Below are 26,006 nucleotides of genomic sequence, written 5' to 3' on the forward strand. Positions count from 1 at the left end.
TCTCCAGACTTTCTCTGCATGGGACATAAACCAATACAGCTTTCTAATCACCGCCACTGGAACAACTAAAAAAGGCACAGTCAATCAGCCACCATTAAGCTGGAAGTGGTGGGCTTAGTTTTATTTTTAACTAAAACTACTGGAATTCACGCAAACTTCCCCATAAAGTTTCTCTTTCACTTTTGTTTACAATTTAATACTTTCCTCCATGCACTGTAGAGAGCAGCCCCCAAATACCATTCAAAATAAGGCAAATCTAGGATTTGCAGGGCTGCAATGACTACCACATGCTGAACCAGCACGTTTGGGTATTATTGCATCTGTAAAGTGTGGACTGAAAAATAATAGATTAATGGATTTATACTCGCACAGAAAAGAAAGGGCTTACGCAGGGAGTTTTATTGAGCATTTAAGAAGCTATTTATTTATTTATTTATTTATTTGAGGAGCCTTTCTGTGCAACTCAAGACAAAAACCTGCTCAGAGAGGGTAAGGGAAGAATAAATAAAACCAGTGCTATCTCCATTGCAAAACTGCTCTGAAGTTGTTACTCTTCATTTCTAGATGGGTCAAAATGGACCCCATTTTGGACAGAGCCAGAAAACTCCCACTTGGATGAATACTAAAGCTCTGCCTGTGCCATGTGAAGCCTGTGGAAATCCACTGATAGGATCCCAGTGAACAGGCAAGAGTTTTCTTTCCCCAGCCACAGTTTTGGGTGCATTGCAACCAGCATTCCCAGTCTTGCAGAAGTAAGGTTTAACAGAAACTCATTTTTATACCTGCAAGTCATGCTGTGCTGTGCTACTGAAATGTCTGGCATCAGCTCCAGGAAGTAATGATGGAATTAATCATCTCAGTTTTTTAACATTTCCCCTTTTTTTGCAGTTATCACATTGAAAAAGTTGTAGAACTACACCGTAATTGGGCTCAGCAAGAAGAAATCCATTGCTCTGGGCTAATTGCTTGGAGGGGTGTGAAATAACATAACAAACCCTCTTTCTCCACTTTCCCAGCAAATTCTGTCTGCCTGATGGCAAAAACTGTTTTAACTAGAAATCAAAAATGAAGTGGCAATGCTGCTTCCCATTACACCATGTACATTCCCTCTACTTCCTGTGCAGTTGGAAGAGATTGAAAGCATCAATTTTAATCGATGAGGGGAGGTGAACACAAAATGTTTATTTTTTTAATATTTACAAGATTAAAAATAGCAGGAGTTTGATTTATTTTTTTTTTTATCATCAGTCATGTCCTGTGCAATCAACACTGCCCTGAACTGATATTAGCAGACAGGCTGCAGAAGGCTTTCTGAGTCAACTAAGGAAAATCTTTTAATTATGACAGCTTTCTTAACAAGGAAATGGCAATAATTCGAGAAAAGCACAACAGAAAATCATCATCAATCTGGATCTTCACTATAGCACAGCCAGTTCACATTTTTGTTTTCCTATGGATGCTGCCCATCCCTGACATTCCTGTTTTAATGATCTTTCCACACACAAATAAATCACCCAGACTGCCTGAAAAAGAGATGCTCATACCTTTCACTGGGGTAAATCAGCAGTGTCTTTTGTAGCAGCTGCTGAGTCCCTGCCTGCAGAAAGCATCACATCAGCACACATGATTTTTTCTGCAGCCATACCACGCTGTTCTAAGATTCTTATGTTAGGAAATATGCTGAATTGCTTTTCATTTCTCAACAGAGAACAGCAGACAAACAACATACAATGTCCTTTTGATTTAGATTTAGACAGGGAAGTTACACATCCAGGAAAAAAAATAAGTCTACCTCTCTAATGTGAAAGGATTATCAGAATTGGGCTCAGTCCTGCTTTTCACAGAGTTGGTGATTTGTCTCTTGCTCCCACAGGAGCACAGTCAGGATGTCTGAGGAAGGTATTTAACTCAGAGATTATATTCAGAATAGAATAGTGGCCTGCTGGTACCCTGTGGGATTAATGTGGCTCTGAAACAGTATTAAAGGTAATAGTGCATTGGCTGATCTCTGCATCTGCCTGCAGTCTAAAGGCAAAATGCATTAATCCAGACTGAGCCATGAAACTGTACTACCCCAGGCGTCCTAGAGCCCCCAGGGGATGCACAGTGCCCTGGTTTGTAGGCAAGTATTGAAACAGTGACTAAGATACCCAAGTCAGGGAGTGGAGGGGAAACGAGAAGAGGTGAGGAAAGGCAAGGTGAGATCTATACCCATCATCTAATTCAATTGCCTGACTACTTCAGGGCTGACCAGAAGTTACCATATGTTGTTAAGGGCAATGTCCAAATGCCTCTTAAACACTGATAGGCTGGAAGCCTCAATCATCTCTCTAAGAAACCTTTTCCAGTGTTTGACCATCCTCTCACTAAAATGCTTCCTAATGTCCAGTGTAAATCTTCCCTGGAGCAGCTCTGGGCCATCCCCACACTCCCTGTCACTGGATCCCAGGGAGAAGAGATCAGGACCTCTCTCCACTTCTCTCCTCAGGCAGCTATAGAAAGCAATGAGGTAACCTCCTTTTCCTCAGCCTCCTTTTCTCCAAACTAGACAAGCCCAAAGTCCTCAGCTGCTCCTCACAGGACACTCCTTCCACCCCTTTAACCAGCTTTGTTGCCCCTCTCTGGACGTATTCGAGAGATTTCATCTGCACTTCTCCAGGAGCACAGTCACAACCAAGGAAGCACACTGTTCTTGTCAAAGGAGAGAAGACCACTGTACCTCCTCTGTGCCTTCAAGGAGGGGATTCAGACATGCAATTGCTCCCATACCCCTTATTTCCCATGGTCAGTATGGCCTGAAGAGTGCCCACAAGAGACCACTGTATGAGAGATGATGAAGGGGCAAAAGGAGAGGGAAAGGAGTGAGGCACAAAGAAAAGAATCAGGCTTACAGCTACAAAAGTAAGAAAGCAAAGCCACAGACAGACCTCACAGCACTCACTCTGCTCAGACAGCTGTCCCATGCTGTCTGGCAGGGAGGCACCAAGGAATGAAGTTAATGCTGCTGCAGCTTTCCCTTTGAATTTTTATGCTGCTCTTCTACCTAGCAAAGTCACACAGAGTCCTCCAAGGACTAACTTCCTTGCTTTGAATGCCTTCAAGTCAAATCCCCATGTCCCTGAAGAGAAGCAAAGACACAAAGAATTACCCAGAGGAGCAGGAGACAGGAGGAGGAGCTGCAGAAAAAACTCTAGCCTCAGTACTGTAATCCTCACTCGGAAGGGTCTCTCAATGGCAGAAGGTGGAGCATGGACTGTGCTGGGCTGTCTGTGGCCACACAGATACACCAAAGGAATTGTTCCATAATCTGTACTGATAAATTCCTCATGTGGGTTTTGGCCCAGATCCCTTTGCAGTTTCTCAAACAATTTCTAGTCCAGGACCATCAATCAGCAATTCAGACAAGGCCACATTGATTGTTTGAAGGCTTGAAGTGGGCTCTTCTGACCCACCTACATTCAAAATACAAGTCCAGACACCATCAGAGATGGTATTAGATATAAATCAGTGAAACAGTCTCTTAGGAAATGCTGCAATGGAAAATTAACAAATCTGGAGATAGATGTGAATGCAATAAAGCAAAACAATAAAAATCTTAAAAAATTGCCCAAAGTTTTTTCAGTCACAATGGTGGGAAAAAATAAAACCAAATTGTTTTTTGAGGGCACAACTTATTTGCTCTGCAATTACGGTAAACAGTCACTAGAGATAAACTTTAACTATAGGACTTAATTTTCTGGGACAACATAAAAGAAGCAAAACCCCAAACAACTAAAGATCAGAGAGGGCGAGAAAAGAAGAGGAACATTCCGAGACACCCCTATTCATCATATTGTTAAATATACCCAAATTAAGCTGACATTATTGCTTAACAAAAAGATAATGATGAAAGAGGAATAAGGTGCATTACTTTTATTGGAGTTATAGGTGAAAAGAGAGTGAGAAGTAAAAGTATGAAGGGTGTCTTTTGCTATGGGCACAAGAGAGTTCCCTGATACTGCAGTAACAAAGCAAGAGCTGTACACACCCAAACACAATGTCAAAGGCAGCACAGCTATGGGCTGTGACCCTGGAAAAGGGAAGAGGGTGTCACTGTGCCTGGCTGGGAACTCCCCTGTGTCCCCTTGCCTTGCCTAGGGCCAGCATGCAGCAGGATGTATTAGCCTGCAGATGCCCTGAGTCTGAGAAGATACCAAAAGGAAAAGAAAACATGCTGTCCACATTGTCATCTAGAAGTTGAGCAACATAATTTTCCATAGTTTTAAACAAGCCACAGAGTTACAAACAAATTCTGAGTCATGCCAAAATCCTGCTGCTCACATAAGCCATTACAGAAATTGATCTGTTGGATCTGCCCTGGGATCTACCCAAAGGCTTGATCCTGCACTCCCAGGGACCCTCAAACCAGCAGAGAAATAAGCTGCATAAGGACAGTACCAAGAGTGAGAGAAGTATGAGGATCAAGTGCCAGCCTTGAGGTTGGCACATGTCCTGTCACAGGACAGGACACCAGAACACCACTGAGGGTCCCACCAGCTGATCTACATTATTAGTCACAGAAGCTCCCTAAGCAGCATCATTTCGTCCCCTGCTTCACTTCACTAAATAATGACGGAAATGTTTGTTTTTCCCAGATAGGTTTTGCCATCATCACTGTCCCACATGGAGAAAAATCCCAGTAACAGACTGAAAAAAGGCAAAAATGGATGATGGGTCTGCCAGAAAAGATGGACCACAGGGCAGAAGCGGTGCTAGCACACCCTGCTCCAGTTACCCCACAGTTTTCTGTTTGCCACAGATGCCCAAGGACGATGCTCTGACCCCTCTCCATGACTGCTCAGGAATGAGTGTGAGCACCAGCTGGTGAAATGCAAACAGCTCTGAACTAAACTGTGTAATTGTGAATGGCTTAATTCAGAGCTCAAAACCTGTGAAGGTATTCCCGTCCACCAAAACACGTGCGACCTTCAGGGCAAGGGCTGACATGCCAAGCGATGCTTTTTGCCTCTGTATCTGCTTCTGCATCAGGATACTTGCTAATAAAGTACACCACTGGGAGGGTCTTAAAAATGAACACAGGGATCATGAATGGACCTTGGTGCAACCTTCACTTATAGGAGATGTGAATGCAGAATTCAAATTAAAATAAAGCTTTTCTAAAAACTGTGTGAGACAGAAATGACAAGTGATTTAGTCAAGAAGTTATATGCAATGCATTCATTCTCAAGCAAGAGCGGGAAGGCAATTTAGAAAGAAGTTATTCTAATCTGAAATAAAAAGGAAAGTAGGACATGTGTGTTAACACAGTCTGATGGCCTCACCTGCTAAAAAGCCTCATAGACTCAGTGTGCTGGAGAAATTAGATAACATCAGTTGCTCTCAGTGCTGTCCCTGGCTTTAAGAGCATCACAGGGAAAAGAGCCGAGCCTCTACGAACAGGGTTTCTGCCTTAAAGGCATTCATTTCTCCTCACATCTCCTTGGCTCATTCTCCAGCACACCTTCACGGAGCAAATGCACTGGGGGTCAGATATGAACAACTGTCCTCTTCCCAGGCTGCTCCTGACTCATTCCTTTAACACAGCTCATTTTGCCCATGGTAGAAAACAACAAGATGTGACTGCTTGCCTTAAAAAGCTGGGGGGGAAATCTTTGCTGTGCTGAAGCACAGGAGAATTTTAGCTGTGATTTCAGAGGGGACAAAATTTCAGCTGAATTCTTTCTCTGCACTTACACAGGCTGTGTTGGGCTCACAGTACGGTGGAGGGGGGTATGTTATCTGGTGCAAATGGAAGCAAAGATGAAAAAAGTTAAAAAACATAACTTAAAAATATTTCAGCTGAACACTTGTTTTCTGTGGGAGTGCATTTGGGAGCTTGATGTAGGCCTTCCTTCCTGAATTTTGACCATCAATATAATGTATATTTATTTATTTATATGGGTTTGAGCCTGTAGAAGCCTAGAAGACAGGGGGGTTAATGTGTATATCTCAAACACCAATTGCTGGATAGCTGTGAAGCCAACCCAAGATTGTTGGTAATGGCTCAAGTGGAGAAAGATCAGGATCTGGCTGGAGCAGGGGGCTTTATGAAGTTAGGGCAGCACGTTACCAGGACAAACATCCTTGTTCTGGCTCCTGGAGATCAGCACAACACAGTCCAGTGCAAGCGCAGGAATGAGGTTGAAAAGCAAGTGTGGAATGTAGCAGGGGATTAAGACCTCTCCCCAGGACTCCCAAAGCCCTCCAACCCATTTCCAGAAAGGTCTGGAAAAACAGACTGTACATGATAACTAATTTGCACAGAAAGTGAGAAACTTATCTCCAGGTGGGGAAAACCTACCTATAAACAAGTACTCCCAAGAAGCCTGGAGACGAGTGCACCTCATGACCCAGCTGGATCAACCCTGGAGCCAAGAATAGTGCTTTTCCTTCCTTTCTTCCATCCTTCCTTCTTCTGCCCCCTCCTTAACGCATCTCCCTCTCTTCCCTTTCACCCCAGCCCTTATCCAAAACCCACTGCCATGTGCATATGTTAGGAGATCAGGGACTAACTTATAGCAATTTCCATGCCAAATGAGTAATTTACTAAATAAAACTTTGCAAACTTTTGCAGACCCTCTGACCTTTGTCATTCGTTCCTTTTGACCACAAGCACCTACGAATTTTGGGTGTCCCTTCCCCTTAAGGGTGGGACATCACACAGCCTCCTTTAGAACAGTCTCAATTCTCCTCCTCAAGCCAAGCTCCATGGCTCAAGCTTGCAGAGGCCTCCCTCCAGCTGTGTGAAATCTTGAAAGGCACTTAATGAATTAGACATTATTAATATTCTCTTCCAGCATCAGAAGGCAGCAATTAACTCTTTGAAGACTAATCCCAAATACTGCTTTATAACTTTCAATACTCAGAGGCAGATATGTAATCTCATTGTGATTTTAAAGAATATCTTTCCAGAATAATTATTTTCCTTGTTTGGGGAGAAGAAAAAAAAGTTCAAAGTCTTGGTTCTGCCTCAGAGTGTGCATTAGTGATGTTAGACGTGCTGTAAAGATTTCAGAGCATGGAACATGATATGCTGCAATACTTTAGCTGAGCAGATGCCTTAAGGAGGTCATTCAACATGCCAGGCTCTACATGTTACTTGGGAGCAAGAAAACATTATTTTCCCACTTCAACAAGACTTTTGCTTCCCTGTCATGTGGAAATAACCTTTTGTGCTCAGTACTATTATTAATTTATTAGTCTTTTGAATGTCTAAATATTTTGCAGTCTACAGACTACATCAAAGTGCTGGCTGAGGGACAGGGCAGCACAAACAAGTGTGTGTGCACTCAAATCCATGCATGTGTGTTTCAAAGAGCAGTCCTGATGAAAGAACACTTCTGCCCATACATTTCTGACAGTGAGAAGAGCCATTTTCTTGTGCAGAGAACCGCAAAGGAGTGTATTTATATTATAATTAAGTGTCAAACCTTATGAGTGATGACTAGGTAGAAAAAGTGCTAAGTATATATTTCTATTGAAATCAATTAAAGGAGACAATGATTTTCTTTCCATTTAGACTGCATGACGCCAGCACGAAGTGCTGCAGCACAGTGCAGCTGTCAGCCCAGTCTCACTGCCTGAACAACCGCTTGCTGCTCGCCTGATGGAACTGTCCTGGATGGCACTGCTTTTCCTCAGAGATGAGCTCACTGTCAAATGCTTCTGTGCCCAACAGGGAATCACGTATACTTCCAGCAGACAGGAGGTTTGAAACAATCCCCTGAATAACTTTATGTAACAGGACTTAGATTGTGTCCCTGGTGCTGAATGTAGCATGATCTCTTTCATGCCTAGGAAGAAAATAGAATTTCTGCAAAGCTGGCTCTGGCTCAGCACATCTCACTGCAATGCTAGAAGTAAAACTCTTCCAAACAAATAGTTATTGACTAAAACTGTAGGAGGCAGGTGGAGTTCATCTGATGTATGCTATGTATTTGAAAGATAGTGATCATGGACTCTCTCAAAATTGAAAGGGGATGTTTTTCCCATCCCAGACTGGGCACTTCAAGAGGGGCCAAGAGACTGCCTTCTACAGGAACCGTTCCTCATGAGCTATAGAGGTCATTGGTGACTACCTTGGACATAATCACCAAACTTTTAATGAAATGAACTCTACTGTGTATGTACCACATTGAAAATGAAACTTTTAATGAAATGAACTCTACTGTGTATGTACCACATTGACACAACCTTTGACTCTTCACCGGCTCTCACATAATACCCACAGATGACCCATCCAACATTTCCTTTGCTTCTGTATAATCTTAAGTTTCTTTAGGAATGCTCTTCCTGCTTACCTTGAGTCACTGCTCCCATGACAAAGTCCATGTACCTAATACTGAGCTAGGGAGCAGGTATCTGTACTGGGAACTTGAGCTCCATGAATTTTTACACCTGGGTGACTCCCTATGTCAAGGTCCTGCAGAGAAACCAATTTTCCTTAAAAAAAGTGTGTGTGAGAGAAGAAACCCCATGAAAACTCAACCAGGGGGCTATTCCCTATATGCATCCACAGACTACAGAGCTGAACTGCAACACACTGCCCTGTCAGAAAAAGACACGTCCATGTTTTTCTCAGGAAGCGAGCTGAAGTGACAGGTTCACGGTTTTAAGAAGGAAAGAATACATTTTGGTACAATGTATGTGGCATTATCTTGTCCCATGAAATCACCATCAGCAATGCCTGAGCAGAATTGTAATGGCAGGGCTGTAGTTGGTGGCACGTGAGATGGCAAGGAGGGGGCTGCTGAAGTCAAGACTTGGAGCACTTCTTATCAACAGAGAAGTGATAAGCTGGAAAACCTGAGCCAGCTATCAAGCCTCAAAGCCCTCCTTCAGGTCTGAAGTGGAGTTAACAACCTTCAAGTCAGAGGTAAGCTGACAAGCTGGAACCAAACCTGATTATGAGGCAGCTCTTTCAGACTCCAGCACAGACAGAAGGGGACTGTAATCCCATTCCATCTGCTTTTAGCCATGGGTATTTTGTTCCACACTTGGGATATTAATGAGCACAAGGAATGCAGTAAAAATTAAACCTCCTCTGAAAGCAGCATTTGTATGATGCTCCAGTGGCTAGAGAGAAACGAGACTTCAAGAAGTAAAATTCCAGTTTTGTTGAACCCCAGTTAGTGCAGAGGCTGAAACTGTCTAGTGAAATACTGAAGTAGCCTTGGTACATTATCAGGTGAGATGCCCAAGGTACAGCTGCAGAGAAATGTGTTTCAGCATCTAGAGGATCACAGTTAATGCTCAGTAATCTATAAATCATTATTATGAGATTTCTCTATGCAAATGAAATTTATATAACCCTCATCAATCACAGGAGAAATCATAAAGATGAAATTTTGCAGCCGCAATGCGAATTAAAGAATCCCTTAACCTGTTTTCAAGATTTGTCCTTATAGCTAATTAATTTTTAGATGGAGTGTTCTTTCAAAGAACTAATGGATAGTGAGCATTGCTGATTGATTATAAAACAAGCAGGAGGGTTTAAGAAGTGAGCTGTGAATGTAAAATCACTACCAAGCTTTATTAATCTTGCCATATTAAAATTCTGGACTATGTGACTGCGAGAAGCAGGTATTAATACAGTACATTTGATGAGTGTATTTTTTTTATTTAACATTAATAAATTTCTCTTAGTTGGTCTATGCCATTCACATCCATCAGACTGTCCTCTGAACTGTATCTTAGCAGATGAAAGGCTATACCTCACATTTGAGGAATCCAGAATCTGAATATAACTTAACCATAAAATATAACTTTATACATTTATGTAATGGAAAAAAAACCTCAACAAAACAAAAGCCAACAACTATGAAGAAAAGAAATGTAATTCATATATCATCCTGCTACAGCTGCTCTTCAGAGCTGCAAATCTACGGGTCACTTTTATTGAGCTGTCATTACAAATAGCAACGGCAGTTATTGAAAGGCCAGTCAATCTGTGATGACCTTAAAACATCGAGAGTAAATTGGGGGTTGTTAAACACTGCAAACAGCCTGCAGGAGTGTGCAAATGGTGAGAGAAAGGAGAAAACAAGAGCTGCTGCCTTACCCGTTTCCTCAAATTGCAGGTGAGCGTGAGGTTCCTCGAGAAGGAGTTTGCAAAAGCAGTGTAAAAGTCCAACACCTTGAGCAAGGCTTCTCGTTTGATAATGTGCAGATCGCAGTATGTCAGAGCCCGTACGTTGGCACAGGCGTGGGCCAGACTGGTTTCCTTCCAGAAGATATCACCAAACACGTCACCCTTACCTGAAAAACAGCAGCACAAACTTGTTACAAGGTAAGGCTTAGGTAGTTTTCTTCAGAACACAAACTATTTCTTCCCAAACTCTCTTACACTTCCAATTATTCTAACATAAGCCTCCAACTGTGAAAATTAATAAGGGTGAAAGTTTTAAAAGTATCTGAGGTATTTGAGTATCCTAAACAGTTGCCCCAGGTTTTTAAGATATTTATAGATTGCTCTGTGAAGTGTCACAAAGCATAAGAAACAGATTGTAAAGGTCCCCTTGTAGCTGAAGATACAAATAATGGATTTTTCAAAGGCTCCCAAACATAATACACACTTAACTAATGTTCAGTTGATTGAATATTTCAGGTGTTTGTTCCCAAGTGATTTAAGAGTCCTGCTCTTACAAAACCCCTCTGATATCCAGGTTCCTACATCTTCATGGCTCTACAGAGTGGTGCAGGAGCCAGCTTCCAGAGCCCAAGAACCACATTATAAAGGATATTCAAACATTTTTAATTCAGTGTAAGGGCAACACTCCTGAAAAACCCATGAAAAACCTCACTGAGACCTTTAATCTTTAAATAGTCACCTCTGAACTTCAAACACATCCAGAAGTCTAGTTCTAAACCCAAACTCATCCACTGAAGTAGATGCTTAGGCTTATGTCTGTATTTCAATGTTTGCTGAGTAAGAAAGGGTTTGACACCTTAGAAACCTGCACAGATAAATAGCTTCAAGCAGATGAAAAAATTACACCTGAAGGCTACTTCTACATTGGCAGGGAGTGGAGCACAACAGCTGATGCTGAGGACCTGCACATTTTGGGGACTTGGGACTAGCTGTAGCCCAGTCCCACAGACAGAGAAGCTCCAAGGGCTGGAGTGCATGAGATGTGCACTGATATACCTTGGTTTCCTTTCCTCTGCAAGGAATCTGTAAGTCCACACATCTGTGCTAGACACTGAAGCAGGACAGGTCAGGAGGATGAAGACATTAGATTCAGTATCACACTTCTGACCCAATCAAAACTTCAGCATGGGTGCAGACTGGAGATGTGCTTTCAGATTGGGAACCTGTGGTTCCAAGGACAGGTAGCAGCAGCCACAGGAGTATTCAAAAGCTGCCTCTTGCTGTTTGGCCATGGTGTGGGCAAGGGCCATGGTGTGTGGTTTGTGGCTGACATCTCAAATCCAGAAGCAGAAGCCATTAGACAAAGAGTATTTTTTGTTTCAGACCCCAAAAATATCCCTGCTCTTTATTTTAGCAGTTATTAAAAGGAAACGTAAATCAGTCAGTGGCTGTTGATTCCAGTTAGCTCAGGCAGCCCCTTGGTGAGGGTTAGTGATGTTAATAGTTTTGGGATAAAAAGGTAATACATTTTAATGTTTCCTCTTTTAAGAACTTGTAACATTTTACTCATTTTGGGAATCAGAATGCTAATTTATCCAACATTATTACTTTCTGGGGTCAGAGGCTCTATTTCTCTATTTCCGCTTCTGCTTTAGGTCTTGTATCCAGTAAAATATACATAATATTTCTTCAGCATAGTGAAATAAATTGTGCAAGTCCTTATCTTTATTTCCCTGTTTTTATTTTCTAACAACAGTGTGTGTAGCAGAATAATCCCTTAGAAAGGTAATAAATGTATCTCATTGAACTGCTTTTAATTCTACATATTTTGATGTAATTAAAATTAACTACAATACATAACACAGCTGGTATAATTTATAAAACAAGTTGCTTTAAAATCTTTTCCTTAATACAGAGCATTTTCTAGTAACATTATCATTTATCCAATGTACTGTTTTGCAATTACCTTTTGCAGTTAATTGCCCTTGTCTATACCCACAGTTCAAAACCCAATTTACAGACATATTCAGCACAGTTACATAATTTATAGAAAACAGACCATTTCTGAAATGCACAAAATTGCTTAATGGATTTGCTCTCTGAGGTGGACACGGGACAGAACTGAAACCTGCTTTCAGTGGCCGCAGAGTTCAGTTAAAAAGACAGACTTCTACAACAGGGACTATTATGGTTTTCCCTCTGAAAATGTTAGCAAACCACATGTTTTCTTTTCAAATTTAAGGTAATTTCAGTCAAGAGGATGAAAGCAGTGGATGCTCACTCCAGAACTCTGCACAATGGTGTGTTACAAAATCTGTACACAAACCAATGGATTAAGGAATCCACTGTTCATAATCATGAGATGATCTCATTGTCTTCAGGTCAATGAGGCAGGGACCTGCATTGGCTCCCTCAGAAAGGGTGGGGCATGAACTGAATTTACTCTTCCATGAGCCATCACCCACTGGATTTGACTAGTGAAACTCCAAATGCCTCTTACATTCTGGTTCATACTCTCCAGAAAGTATAAAACCTTGGAAGCTTTTAAGGGTTCTTGAATTTGACATTTCCCCACAAAATTCCAAAACTTATTTGCCAGTTATAAATGTCCTAAGGAATGTACTGAATGAAAACAAAACCTACCAGATCCTCCAAAACAATGAGTCTTTTTCATAAATACAGAGATTAATGTACTGTATTTCATCCCTATTAAATGGAGTTCACTGCATAGAGAATGGTAATTATTCATTCAGGATGACATTAGATGTTAGGAAGAAATTCTCTACTCAGTGGGTGGTGAGGCACTGGAACAGGATGCCCAGAGAAGTTCTGGATGCTACACTCCTGGAAGTGGTCACGGCCAGGCTGGATGGGGCCTTGAGCAACCTGGACTAGTGGAAGGTGTCTCAAACCGTTCTATGACTCTAAGGTTAATTTTAAACATTGCAACTAAATAAAGCTTTCAGAGTTGCAACAGAAAAATTAACTGGTAGTCTGAGACACCAGCTACTCAAAGACACGTGTATTTATTTTTCACTTGCAGAGAATGTGCAGATCTCCAGGGAAAGCCCCTCTGGGGCTGGGCTGGGAATACAGAGGCACGGGGGTTGCATGATTTCCAGAGCCTCTCTCCAGAGATTTATTGAGGCCTCAGCATGTTAACTCCCAATCTGCACTGTCCTTATTCCTGAGCAGTCTTAATATCCCTCCTGAATGGAGGCAAAGCTCTGGGAAATCCTCCTGCCTGTGCTCTCACAGTGCCCAAAGCATCGCTGAAAGAAGGAATGCACTAAGTCAGAGTGGGAACTGCTTGCACACATTTTCCACTTGGTATGAGGAAAGGGAGGAAGAGAGTCAGTATGTGGACACTGCTGGATAAAAGCTGACAGAAATATGGGTGTAGGGACAGAATCACAGAATCCTTTGGGTTGGAAAAGACCTCTAAGATCATCAAGCCCAACCACTAACCCAGCACTGCCGAATCCACCATTAAACCATGCCCCTAAGTGTCACATCTACAGAATTATAGAATCATTTAGGTTGGAAAAGACCTCTAAGATCAAAACAATTTGATCTTGGGGACTGAAAGAACCATGGAAAACAGGAGGACATGTGAAGGGTGTTGGTGACAAGCATAATTTTTGGTTGAAACAGCTACACTGCTATCATTCTAAATACAGTGTACTATCTATGCATATCCTGTACATAAAACACACATATATTTATTTGCATGAATATATTTAGAGACAATCATCTGGTAACTATACAATAGGTCATGATATTTCTATGCACTGTCATCTGTATTTTGATAACTCTCCCTTACACATTTGGGGGCAGATCTTCTCCACAGCCTTGCACCATGGACTGACTTGCCAATTTGTCATACAGCAGTTCATGCCTGGACCTTTCAGGCAGAAAAATTCATAAGGGCCTGATGAAACTCCCTGGGAGATTGCAGATGGAATGCAAAAATGCTTGAACTTGGAGAGGAAATATTATTGCTTAACAGGGTTTCAGAATACACACATATATATATCTATATATATCTATAAATAGAGAGAGAGAGAGAGAGAGACATATCTAATGTAAAGACAAAATTTATCTTCCTCCACATAGGTTCAGAAACTGAGCTGATAAATATTCTAGTGGACCTAAGAACTTGATGGGTCCTTTGGAAGAAAGTCTAGGCAGGCAGTTAAGAATAAATCCTTGGTGGGAAATAGCATTTAGTAAAAACACATAAATGGAACCAAGACTTCTTCTTAAGGTGATGAGGTGTTTTTCTGTGCAGTCTTATCTAATAGACCAGCTACCATTTCCTCCTTTTTAAACACCTCCAAAGTCCCATCAGTCACACAAAAAAAGCTGGACATGATGAGCAATGTTGGCTTTCAATCACGATACATTCAAATCTGATGTTGCTTGTTAAAAGCAAAGGCTGAAGTTGTTTCACAATCAGTAGAACTGTATCATGGAGAGGAAGTGTTCATCTAATCAGTTCCATTTCCAATAACCATGAAATGATGACAGCATGCACACCAGTGGAGGTCAGCTCATGCAGCCATAATTACAGATACTGGTATCAATATTTGTACAAATACATCTCTGTCTGTATATCTGTAGTAAAACCTCTGGCTGCAGGACAGTGAAGGCGGAGAAACAGCTCTCTTATCCCAAGCAGCAATAGCTCCATGATGGTTCAGTGAGAAGCAAGCTGTGCAGCTCCTTGTCATGGGACAGTGGGGTTGGTTGCACAGGTTTACAAAATGATGGGATATATTCATGGAAAAAAATCCATCTGTGCCTGTTAAACACTTGAGATTTCCCTCTGAATGAAACCAAATTGAAATATAATTGGATAATATTCTGGGGAAGCATCCCTGTTTCCTTACTTCACCTTCCTGCTTTCTCCTGCGTGTTTGCTACTGATCATTTTTGGAGACAGGCTACTGGGCTGGCTGGATTTCTAGACTTAGCTGATACAGCTGTTTTTACAGAGGGGATGTGGAGAAGACACAGGTGATTCAGTTGTGCAAATTCATCAGGTGCACCTGCCATCTGGGACATCACTGCTTCCTGTAAGCACAGCCCGTGATGTGCAGAGATGATAGAGAGGTCTCCTTGCCCCTGTGAATGTTTTATCCTCAACTTCAGTCTCTTTCTGGGGCATCCAGAAGGGCAAGAAGTCCCCTGAAAATCAGATCAGAGCTGATCCCTGAGCAGTGTAAAAATCCAGCTCTGCAGTACTGCACGTGAGCACATGAAAGGGCAGAATGATGTGAGAAAACAGCATTTCTAGCATCTGAAGGATTGCCAAAATAGTCAGTAAAGAAACAATAACAAGAGACTGCCAAAGATTCAAGTCCATGCTGGCAAAGGTACTTTGCATTATTTAACACAGTGCAACCTTCCACATCTGCACCCAGAAACACAAAAGAAACTGCAAATATCCTAGTGCAAATATCCTAGTGCTTCATATCTTTCTAGAAGCCCCAGCTCCTGGATACAGGTTATTTCCATTTTGATTTTTTGCAAAATAAGTTTCTATCCTCCCTGTCTCAGGAAATAAACCTGAAAGCAAGACCATTCCCAGCACCTTCAAAATCCATAAGGCAAATAAGATTGCCTCAAACTGTTAGTCTGATTTAGAAGAACTCTATCTGATGATTTTTAAATAATTTCCCTTTTCTTGTGCTGCCAAGACTTTTGAGTTCCTGGTTTTAGCAGTGAAGCATGCAGGTCTAATTCAAAAGCATTTCAATTCAGTGAAAGGAATCTTTCTGACTCTGGAGGCTGCGGATCACATCTATAACACACCAGCTGGCACTAAATTAAGATTGATGTTTCTTATCGTAATTAACTATCATTCAGATAGAGATGAAAATATATTACATTTACAAAATAATGTGAAAAATTCAAGTCTGTCAGTAAGAACAAATAACACTTTCAAACAAGTATCAGGAGGACTAAATCTTACACGGTGCTGTGGATGTCAAGCCAGACCTGCAAGATCTGACCGATTTCAAGGCAGTGAAGAAGAGCTGCACAGTGCAGAGCAGCACATCGCATTCATTCTCAGATCTGTAGCCCTTCAAGTGTTTTTCAAAATACTTTGAGATTCAGCACTTAAACAACAGCCTGAATCACATTAATTATTTCAGTTCTGCTAGCTGAAAAACCCCCCAACACTTTCCTTTATGAATCATTTTCTTCTGAGTTAGTTTAGAGCCTTAACTCATGGGCACACAGGGGACTTTTTCTATAGATGAAATAGGACACAGGCTGTTCTGTAAATTGCTACCAGGTGCATGTTACAAACCTGGGAAAATGTTCACAATTAGTCTGCCTTGGTTGACTTCACATGAAAAATAACAAAAAAGTTCAGGATGAAATATCCAGAGTTCATTTTACAGAGGGGCAAATTCTGCCAACTTTATTCCACTTGAGAAGAAACCCAAGCTGCAACTAAACTAATTAAAATCACAGAATCAGTCACCAATACTATGAGATGGAATTGGACTGACCACTTTTCATGTCATAAAGCGCATCACATATAGTCAGGCTTGTCTTGCATAAAGCACAAGCTCGGCTGTACAGGCATGGAAATTCAAAGTGTGGATGCATGGATCCCAAGCATGGAATTAATAATGCCCATGGATGAGAGCTATGGAGCACCTGGGTCTACTGCTCACCTCAATGGGAGCTGCTACTTGCTCTGCCTCTGAATTACATTTCTCCATGTGACTTGGCAGGAGACTCATCCCTACTTTCAGCTGTCATCCCAAACTCAAGAAGATGTTTGCTTTCCTTTACTCCCCTGATACTGCATCATATTCCCTTCCAAGACCAAACATTTGGAAATAATTTATGAAGCAGACCTTTAATAAGGTCTGGTTTGCCTAATAACAATAAATCCAATAAACAACAGGTTGCTTTGGGATTATATGTAGGACAAGCTGAGAATTAACATGCACCACATAAAGGAAAACAACTTCATTGAATACACATGGGATCAGGACTCTAAGTGTGGCTGAAGCAAGAACTAATAAATTTATATTCATTCTGGCTTAACTATCAATATTGAGTTCACTCAGCTGCAGCCTCTACCAGGATGTCACTGGTCAATATATTTTTATCACTATGCCACTTGAGCAATATTTTTGATCAGTTCCTACAGTCAACATCTGAACATGCCGGTCATTATTTTTCTGCTGAAAAAACCCAACGTCTTTAAACCTTGTTAGTCAATATTTCCAGTTTAAGTTACTGTACAACTTACACAGCCAGCTGTACAAATAGCAAGTGCCTGAAAGCAGCTTCCAGAGCCACTTGGTTGGCATTGCCATTTATGTGAAACTCCTCATCATGAGCAAATTCAGGTTAATTGCAGGAGGGAGAATTATTAGGTGCCCTTTAGTAGCTGATACGTTATTTCATTAGCTTAGGGACTCCAAACCTCTGGTCCTTCCTGAGATTCTTCGCTGAAAACACCTCCTTGTGCAGAGCAGTGGCAGTTAAAGTGTTTACTCCTGCTTGAGATGGTGGAAAATTACTGATGTGCCTTCTCAGGGTCACCTCGCTTGCTGGGAAAGTTCTGATAATTAGAGACAAGACTGTTTGCCCTTCTCCATTATCCTGGTGACTGCAGATGAGTTATGTTAAAATGACCATGCCTTCTCTTCTCCAGTGTATCAGCACCCCACCCCACCACCTCTGCACAGGTGTACCCTCTGCTACATCAGCAGCCAGCACCTGCCAAAGGTGGGAGAATGCCCTGGAGAAACGGAGGCAACTAATGAGGGGAACATAATGGAGCACCTGGGTACCTCCATTAATGAGTCCTGTAAATTGTAGATCTACATTTGGAGTCATTCTCTTACTGTACATGTTTCTGTAATGCTGATTGCTGCAGTGTCTGGGCATTTAATTATGGACAAATGAGAACAAAACCAAACCAGAGGAGAATAAAATGTCACAGTGTTGCAAGTTGCCATGTCAATCACTGGGCTTCACCTGCTTTCAAGCACAGGAAACACCGAAGGTGGGGCCACTGAGTGAGAAAAACTGCTGCTGAACAAAAGGATGGTTGTCTCTACATTGGTGCCTGAAAAAAGCACCTGGATGGGATGCCAAGTCTCCTGAGGACACTGTTTCAGCAGGCAGGGAGAGCCTGGATGTGCCAGCTCACTGTGGCTGAGAGGGAAGGGAACATGGTAAGGGAAGATCGAGAAGGGGAAATGCAGCAACATCATGGAGTGATTCATGCAGGGACCTGAGGGAGGACGAAGCCCTGCACTTTGGACAGAAGCAAGAATGCAAGAGAAGATGAATGTTCCTAACTCATTTTAGTGCCCCTACTTGATTCTTTTTTCTAGGATATTCCACATTTAAGGATACACTAAGCCATCCATCTGCAGGTGAACATGATTTAAAAAAAGGCACCCTTTCTCTCCCCTTCTTTAAGCAAGGCAAATAACACGCTCCTATATTAAACACACTATTATTTCCTCTGCAAGGAGCATAGGCTGGCAGAGAGCACATCCTGCATGTTCCTGCTGTCATAGAGGAAATTAATGAGCACAAGTTTCCAAAGGATACTTATCACATTTCCACTCTAGGTTACTGCTGGGGGATGGAGAAGATGGACAGACTGTTAGTACAGTCCTGAAAGTTGACCTTGCCCTGGAAAACCAGTGTGATGGCAGATGCGTGGAGCATTCAAAGCAGGTACTGAGGTTTTCACATTAGGCAGAGGTTTTTAAACCTGCTCTCCCCCTTAGGCAGATCCACGTTCCTTGTGCTTGAACTTCTCAAGGCAGAACAGATCGATAAATATTTTGTTCTTCACTGTCTGATCTGCAGTTGCTATTTCAGCTGCCACAGCTGCCACTATAAATGTCTTTGCAACTACATCTGGGAGAGATTTTCTTCCACAAGTGAATTTAGGATACAAAATCCCGTAATTACACAGTTCACTATTCTGCTAAATAATCTGTCAGAGCATGAAAAAAACTCTTCAGTGTGTTCTACAACTGGAGGAAGCAGTTTATCTTGCTTTAAGTTTCATTCACACATTCTGCCAATCCCTGTTGTACACGATGAACATAGCTCTGAGTCATGGGATCGCCTCTCAGCAGAGAGAATCAAAGGCACTTTTGGTAATCAAAGGTAATTCACTTTAACTAGATATGCTTAAAAGTCTTTCTGGACAAATGGAGCCTAATATAGATGTCAGATTTACTACATCCACAAGCTAGAAACAAAAAGTTCTTATTGTTATTTCAAACACACAAGATTCATTAATAAATATAATGAAGTTTTACATGCAATCCATTTAGTGATGGCTCCTAGTTCAGTAAATTACATAGTTATTTGTTTTCATTGTAAAAACCATTTATTTGTTTAAAAACTGCTGCTTCCTATTAAAGCTTTTGTTTTTTAAATAACTGTAAGCAAATAGAAGATATCATCACTGAGATTCATAATAAAAATTCAATGGTCCAGTAAGCTGGAATACAAGGAATATTTAGCTATGGAAATTTTTGATTTAGGAGCTTTCATCATAAAAGTTTCACACGCGAACAGAGAAGCAGATTCATTCTTACATTAAATCTCTCTTTTTCAAAAACTTAGTGCATACTAGAATGCAGAAAGGTGCATCAGGTATTTTGGAAGAGTGTGTGTGGATGTGCCTGTTCCTCATTTCATACTCTCCAGCTTGCAGGATCCCAGTGATGTCCTGGAGAAGCAGTCCTCATGCAGCCCCATCCACACACCTGCCCAGTGCCACTCCAGTCCCAGGCACACATCCACAGACTTTTAGGGAAACATTCCAGGAGTCTCTTTTAGCTACATGCTTGTCCTCATTCCTCCTCTTCTTACTCTTGCTGCCAGCTGGGAAGGAGCTGAAGCCTGACTCACAGCCAGTGTTGACTCTCTCTGTTTGCCCTCATCCCACATACCAGTGCAACTCCCACATGTAACCTTTTATCTCCAAGTGATCATCCCCATGAGATACAAGAAAACTAACACAGCCCTCTGGAGCCACCCTTAGAGGGAAGAAGAAATACAGAGCTTCAGTGGGGTGTGACAGATACCCTCAAGCCAGGAACCCACAGCTCCAGTTAAAAAAAAAAGGCAAATATTCAACAGGAAATTAGTTCTATAATAAATGTGTCTATTTTAAACAGGCAAGACCGGCTTTGGATGGTTTTCATGCAGAGCCACGAGTTCTTCCTCTACACGGTTCTGCCTCTGAGGAGGATTCCTGCCTCGAAACCACTGCTGACCACTCAGTCCCACCATCTGCTACACTCTTACCAATCCCATACAAGCTACTGAGGAGTATACATTAGGTCTTTCCCACCTGCTGCTGGCAAACCAGACAGCCCAGTGGGGTGACAGGGTGGTTTAACATGGAACTCTCCCATCACTCAAACTTGTCATGATTGTAGTTTGATACATGGTGTGACCCTCTGGTCAGATCAGAGTATTTTTCTTCTTTAAAGCCAGTTCACTAAAAGTGAAATTTTGCTTCTTTATGTTGCAGGTGCTATTCTGGGCTACAATATAGACAAATGAAAATCCCAGCACAAAGGTTAATGTGGAAATCCTCCTGAGAGAGTAATATAAAACCATGTGTATTTCCTCCAACAAGCTATTTAAAAGATGTCAAGCACACAGATGCCATTCTCTTCTGCTCAGAGACACTGCAACTACGACCAGTGAGCCACAGTGGGCAGAAAGAGCACTCCCAAAGGCATGAAAGATGAAGGATTTGCTTCTAGACTAGGATCTCTAGAGACACAGTATCTTCATCTTATGACAACTATCAGCCTCCTGCAGTCCCAGCTGATGTTAAGCAAGACTAGTCAAGAAAACACATACAAACCAAAAGCATTTCAACAGAGATCACAGTACCTAAAATAGCCACCACTTCGTCGTCCTGGATGACTTCCAAGGATCCTGAGACCACAAAGCAAAGGGCATCAACACTTTCCCCAGCGTGGTAGATGAGGTCTCCCGGGGCGCAGTGGATGGTCTGGAACTCCACAGCCAGGGCTCGCAGGCAGCCGTCGCTGGCCAATCGGAAGGCAGGGTGCTCGTTAAAAACCTTCCGGTTCAGGTGCACACAGATATCTGCTCTCATGTCCTTTGGGCAAATCGAGAGAACCTGAACAAAAGACAGATGGAAAACAATCAGCTGGGAACATGACACCAGGCCACCATTTCATGAAATAATTGAATGGATGTGTCTGAAGATCCGCCTGGGTGGATCTTGAAATCCACTCCTCCAGTCATTCCATAAAGCTTCTTTTATCCTGATTTGGGGTAGTCTTTTTCTACTCATCTACTGCTTTCAGTGCAGCTGAAAGGGTGATGTGGAAGATGGGACTATGCTGTTACACTGTGCTCATTCCTAACAGCTTTCACACTTGTTTTCCAAATGCAGGTGACTCTCCTATGTCCTATTTGTGGTTACCCCTCCAGACTTGGTGCCCAGACTGTCCTCCTGCTGCTATGCTCAGTCCCTGCAGGAGCACAGAACAGACACGCAGAGGAAAGGAGCTTGAAGACATGCAAAGACATGTTCATTCACAACAGAATTCACCATTCACAACAGAAAAAAATCACATTTGGTTCACATCCAGAAAATGCAGGTCTCAAAAGTTTTGATGTAGGTGACCACTTACCAACACATATCCAAAACATCCAGCGTTCAGTTTCAGTGAGTTATGTAAAGAACAACCTGCCCAGGAGGGCTTACAGACTAGAAAATCCAAGGAGATTAGGAGAAAAAGGAAGTATAATGAAGTCTTATGTAATGTAAAGGTGAGTGAAAAACTCTCCTGTGAACATGAAGACTTCTCTACAGTGGATCAATTAAGTAAGACCTTCAACTAGTTTCTTACCTTAAATAGCTTTCCATATGTAAACAGTAACACAAGTACACCTGGAGAAAGAAACTGAAAACCTGTGGATCTTGTTATGTTTGTAAACTGTATGTTCAATAATTGCACACATTCCTAAACACACTAACATCCTTATAATCCTAAAATGCCTGGTAGCAAATTGTGTTGAGAAACATATAAAACCTTTCCAAGTCTTTCTAGGACAAATAATAGAAAAGGGTATAAGACTACAAGCACTCTGGAAGTCTCATATAAAGAAGATGCAGATCAATACTACTCATTAATTTATCATTGTATGGAATTAATCTGGCAGATTGCTCTGCAGACAGTGGAGGAGACAGGGACATTGGGTCAATGAGTTGACCATTGAATATTAGCAGAGAGAGACTCTGATAACCCTGACTAAGCTTTGAGGTAAATGGACATGTTAATAATGAACTAAAGGCACGATTTCAATTTCTGTTTAATGCAGTAGAGGTATAAAACATATTATTGCAAAGCATTACAAAAGTTCCTAAAATATAGTATGTGAAAAGAATAAACAAGTTCTATTTTAATAATAATATTTAGTTCTTTTCTTATTTAAATACATCAACATTCCTTTGCAGTAAAAGGCATAATGAATGCAAAAAGGTGTAGCAGAAGTTATTCTCTTGCTCCCTGTACTATGACAGTGTGAGGTGAGAACGGGCTACTCTAACCATCTGCACTGATCTCTTCTACCAGCAATTTTCACAGGAATCCCAGAATACCTGGTAAAATTATAGCCTAGAAGCCTTGATTTGATGTTTTCAAATGATACAGGGTAGTTGTTCCAAAGGACAGATACTATCATAACATGTGTTGCTTCTGAACTCATTTTGTTTTTTAGTTTTCAACCAAAAGCCAGAGAATTTTATCATCTTGTTCGGATAAAAGACCTGCAATCATCAAGAATCTCTTCCTCATGTGGGTGTTTATAGAATATGATCAGGTCATCTCTCAATTATCTTGAAAAATGAGAGATAAATGATGTTTGTGCCTAACACTACGAATCACAGAATCTCTTTAGAAACTTCCCTCTGCGTGAGATTTCCTCACTTACAACCACCTTCCCATAGTTACCAGATCATTATTTTTTATTTGATTTAACACAGAGTAAGTCAGTTTAGGTTAATGATATTTTTCTGCAACAAACTGTAGTACAAAACGTATTAAAATACCTGCATAGGTGATTTTATCACAAAAATTAATAATAAATATATTTGACAAGACATATTCTCTACAAACCATCATTTGCATTAGTAATAATGTCTTGTCTGAGTCACTGTTGACCATATCCCGTAACACATTTCCATAATTTTATTAGAGATAGATGTCGATCTCACAAACTTCTATTTTCACGAGTCATTCCATTTACCATTAGAAATATGGGCACACCTTAGTTTTTCAATAAAAAACAAAGGTTATTTTGGAGAGTGATTGTTTCATCTCGGCCTCGCTTCTGGATCAAACAGAAAGTTTGTCTTTATTACAATAAAACAGAAACATGTCATCGTTCTTTAGCCCAATAATAACCTAATGAAAAATTCTGCTTTCTTTTGTACCATGATTGATGATTTTTAACATTTTTATCTACTCTTGGGCCTGAATCATGGTTATAAGTTTTTTATGTCCCTTTAATACCTTCAGAAATGTAAGTGCTTTTGACTTAACAAGGCCATGAGCTAGGAATTCTCAAACACTGTGTGTTCATACATGACTGATTACCAAGTTTATCTTTTAAGCTTCCAAACTGCAGGAAAAATTGGTTGAACTATTGCAGAGGTTGTTCCTGTAAGATTCTGAGGTGTTCCAGGACCCGTTGTTTTTTGGAATGCAAAGTAATTGTGTTCCCCCAGAAGTAAAGGCACTTGGATGAAGAGCAGCATACTATTTCCTCACAAATATAGGCTTAAAAGGGAGCACTTGAAGAATTGCTCTTATTATAGACACAACAAACATGTCTATCATCATACACTGCAACATGAAGAGACAGAAACAATCACATTACACAGAAAAAGCCCATCTTAGAAAGCCTAATTTAGGAATTTTCTGATGTCATGATAAAGTGATTCTTCTAATTACTGTACATAGATAAAAGAAGATATCACTTATCAACTAGTACAGCAGTAAATGAGTAATGATCCAAGAGTTAGCCAGGAACAAATATTCTTAATTTGATTTTTCTTGCCTGCTACACAAGTATTTAGAACACAGAATGAAATAAATGAAAACTAAATAAAATATTTAATATTAAAAGATATGGCAAGGTATTGTTGAGTGCTAGACATAAATGTAGACATATATAAGGAAAAAAGAGAACAGACAATTGCAACACTGAGCCATGTGCTTATTGTATGTTCCAAGGGCTCTAAGAGCTCCAACCTGACTTGGCAGGACTTCTATTTGTGTTTACAAATACCAATGCCACCAATTCAGAAGGGGTCTCACGGATGCCACCAAGCTCTCTATGACTTGTATTATAGAAAGGGGTTGTTGGTGACACAGATTACAGTAAGTAGTAATTTTCATGCTTCCAAAGAGGAAACATAATGTTTCACACAGAAGCATTTGGAAGCTAATGATACACAGTCTGAAGACCTTAAGATCGAAAAATGAGCACTTCAAATCCAGACTAACATTCACCTGAAAATGATACCTTATTGAGGGGACTTGGACATCCTTAATGTGAAATGCTCTTACTGAGATCTCAGCATTTTTAAGGAAACATGCAAAGAAAAACATACAAACTAGCAGCAACATGGTTGTCCCTGAGTCCATATGGTGTAAAAATGCACACACGTGGGTTTAGAAAAAAAAATCTAGTAGAAAGGAGAGGATATCCTATAATGCTCAGTCAATTTTCTCACTGTAAAGGAAATGCCTCCAACACATCACGTTAATAGAACCAAAGATCAGCTGCGACATTTGTTCTACCCTGTGTGTTCTTTCAGCAGTGTAGCAAAAACTACCAAGACAAATTCCTTAAGAGGAAATTTCCTTAGAGATTTCAAGACCTTTCTCAGTGAAACCTGCAGTTTATAAGGCAGGCAGGATATTAAGGTCGCTGACGGCAATGCTTTACTAACTGATGGGTTTGGAGCTCACGACTTGGAGCGGGAAGTCTGCCGGGACCAGATGCTTGTGCTGCTACAGGAGTTGCTCTGTAATAAATCTGTAGCCACAGACTTTGCAGTCAGCTTTGCCATATGCATCCAAGCAGCATGAAAGAACAGAACCTGCCATGTATCAGTGCAAAATCAGAGGAGAAATCTGAGTTCTACCCGGAGGAAAATCTTTGCTGGCACTATAAACTGTGATTTCACCAGAAAAGGAGCAAGGCTCCGTGTCACACATGAACAGCACACATGTATCCACAAAGACCTGAACCACTACAAAGCTGAGAGGAGAAAGTAAAGCACAAAACAATATTTATCACTTTCTCTCTCTGCACAGGAAGCTAAACCTCCTCAAAGTCATTATAAGACAGTTGCTGAGCTCTGCCATCACTGCCTGGCACCCAGCTGACACAAACCCCAACACAACACCCAGCACAGAGACTCAAAACCACCATCACCTCTAAAGCACCCCATGGCATATTTAAAATGCTGATGGTGAGTGAACAGCTTGTGGTTGCTGCTAGAGATTGGGAAAGGCAGCAACCAGCTCTGGAAGACCTCCAGGGAACTGGCACAAAAGGTCTCACTATCTTTTCACCTTGAGATCTGTAAGGGGGTGGGAATTAAACTCCTAAGGAGGAGGTTCCATCTGATTTTTTAACTCTCTTATCCATTTCCTCAGCATGGTCAGGCAGTTTAAGATAAGCCCCTAGAACAGCTCAAAGAACTCTACAGGGAGCAGAGATTAGAAAAAGTTCAAAGAAAAGGGAATGAATCAAAACAAAAACTGTACAGAGTAAGAGCATGTCCAAACAATATCTTTTA

The 26,006-nt window shown here is 41.2% G+C and overlaps 1 protein-coding gene across 1 annotated transcript in view; it reads right to left on the minus strand.

Annotated features, from left to right (window-relative positions):
- Positions 1–26,006, minus strand: part of KCNH5 (potassium voltage-gated channel subfamily H member 5) — a 154,097-nt gene that overhangs the window by 19,278 nt on the left and 108,813 nt on the right. Inside the window, exons 9-10 of the mRNA XM_071559372.1 lie at positions 21,050–21,302; positions 10,100–10,296 (exon numbers count right to left, since the gene is read on the minus strand). Of these exons, the coding sequence (XP_071415473.1) occupies positions 10,100–10,296; positions 21,050–21,302 (450 nt within the window). The remainder of the gene's footprint in view (positions 1–10,099; positions 10,297–21,049; positions 21,303–26,006) is intronic.

This window comes from Pithys albifrons, chromosome 6 (assembly GCF_047495875.1).
Source record: "Pithys albifrons albifrons isolate INPA30051 chromosome 6, PitAlb_v1, whole genome shotgun sequence".
NCBI lineage: Eukaryota > Metazoa > Chordata > Aves > Passeriformes > Thamnophilidae > Pithys > Pithys albifrons.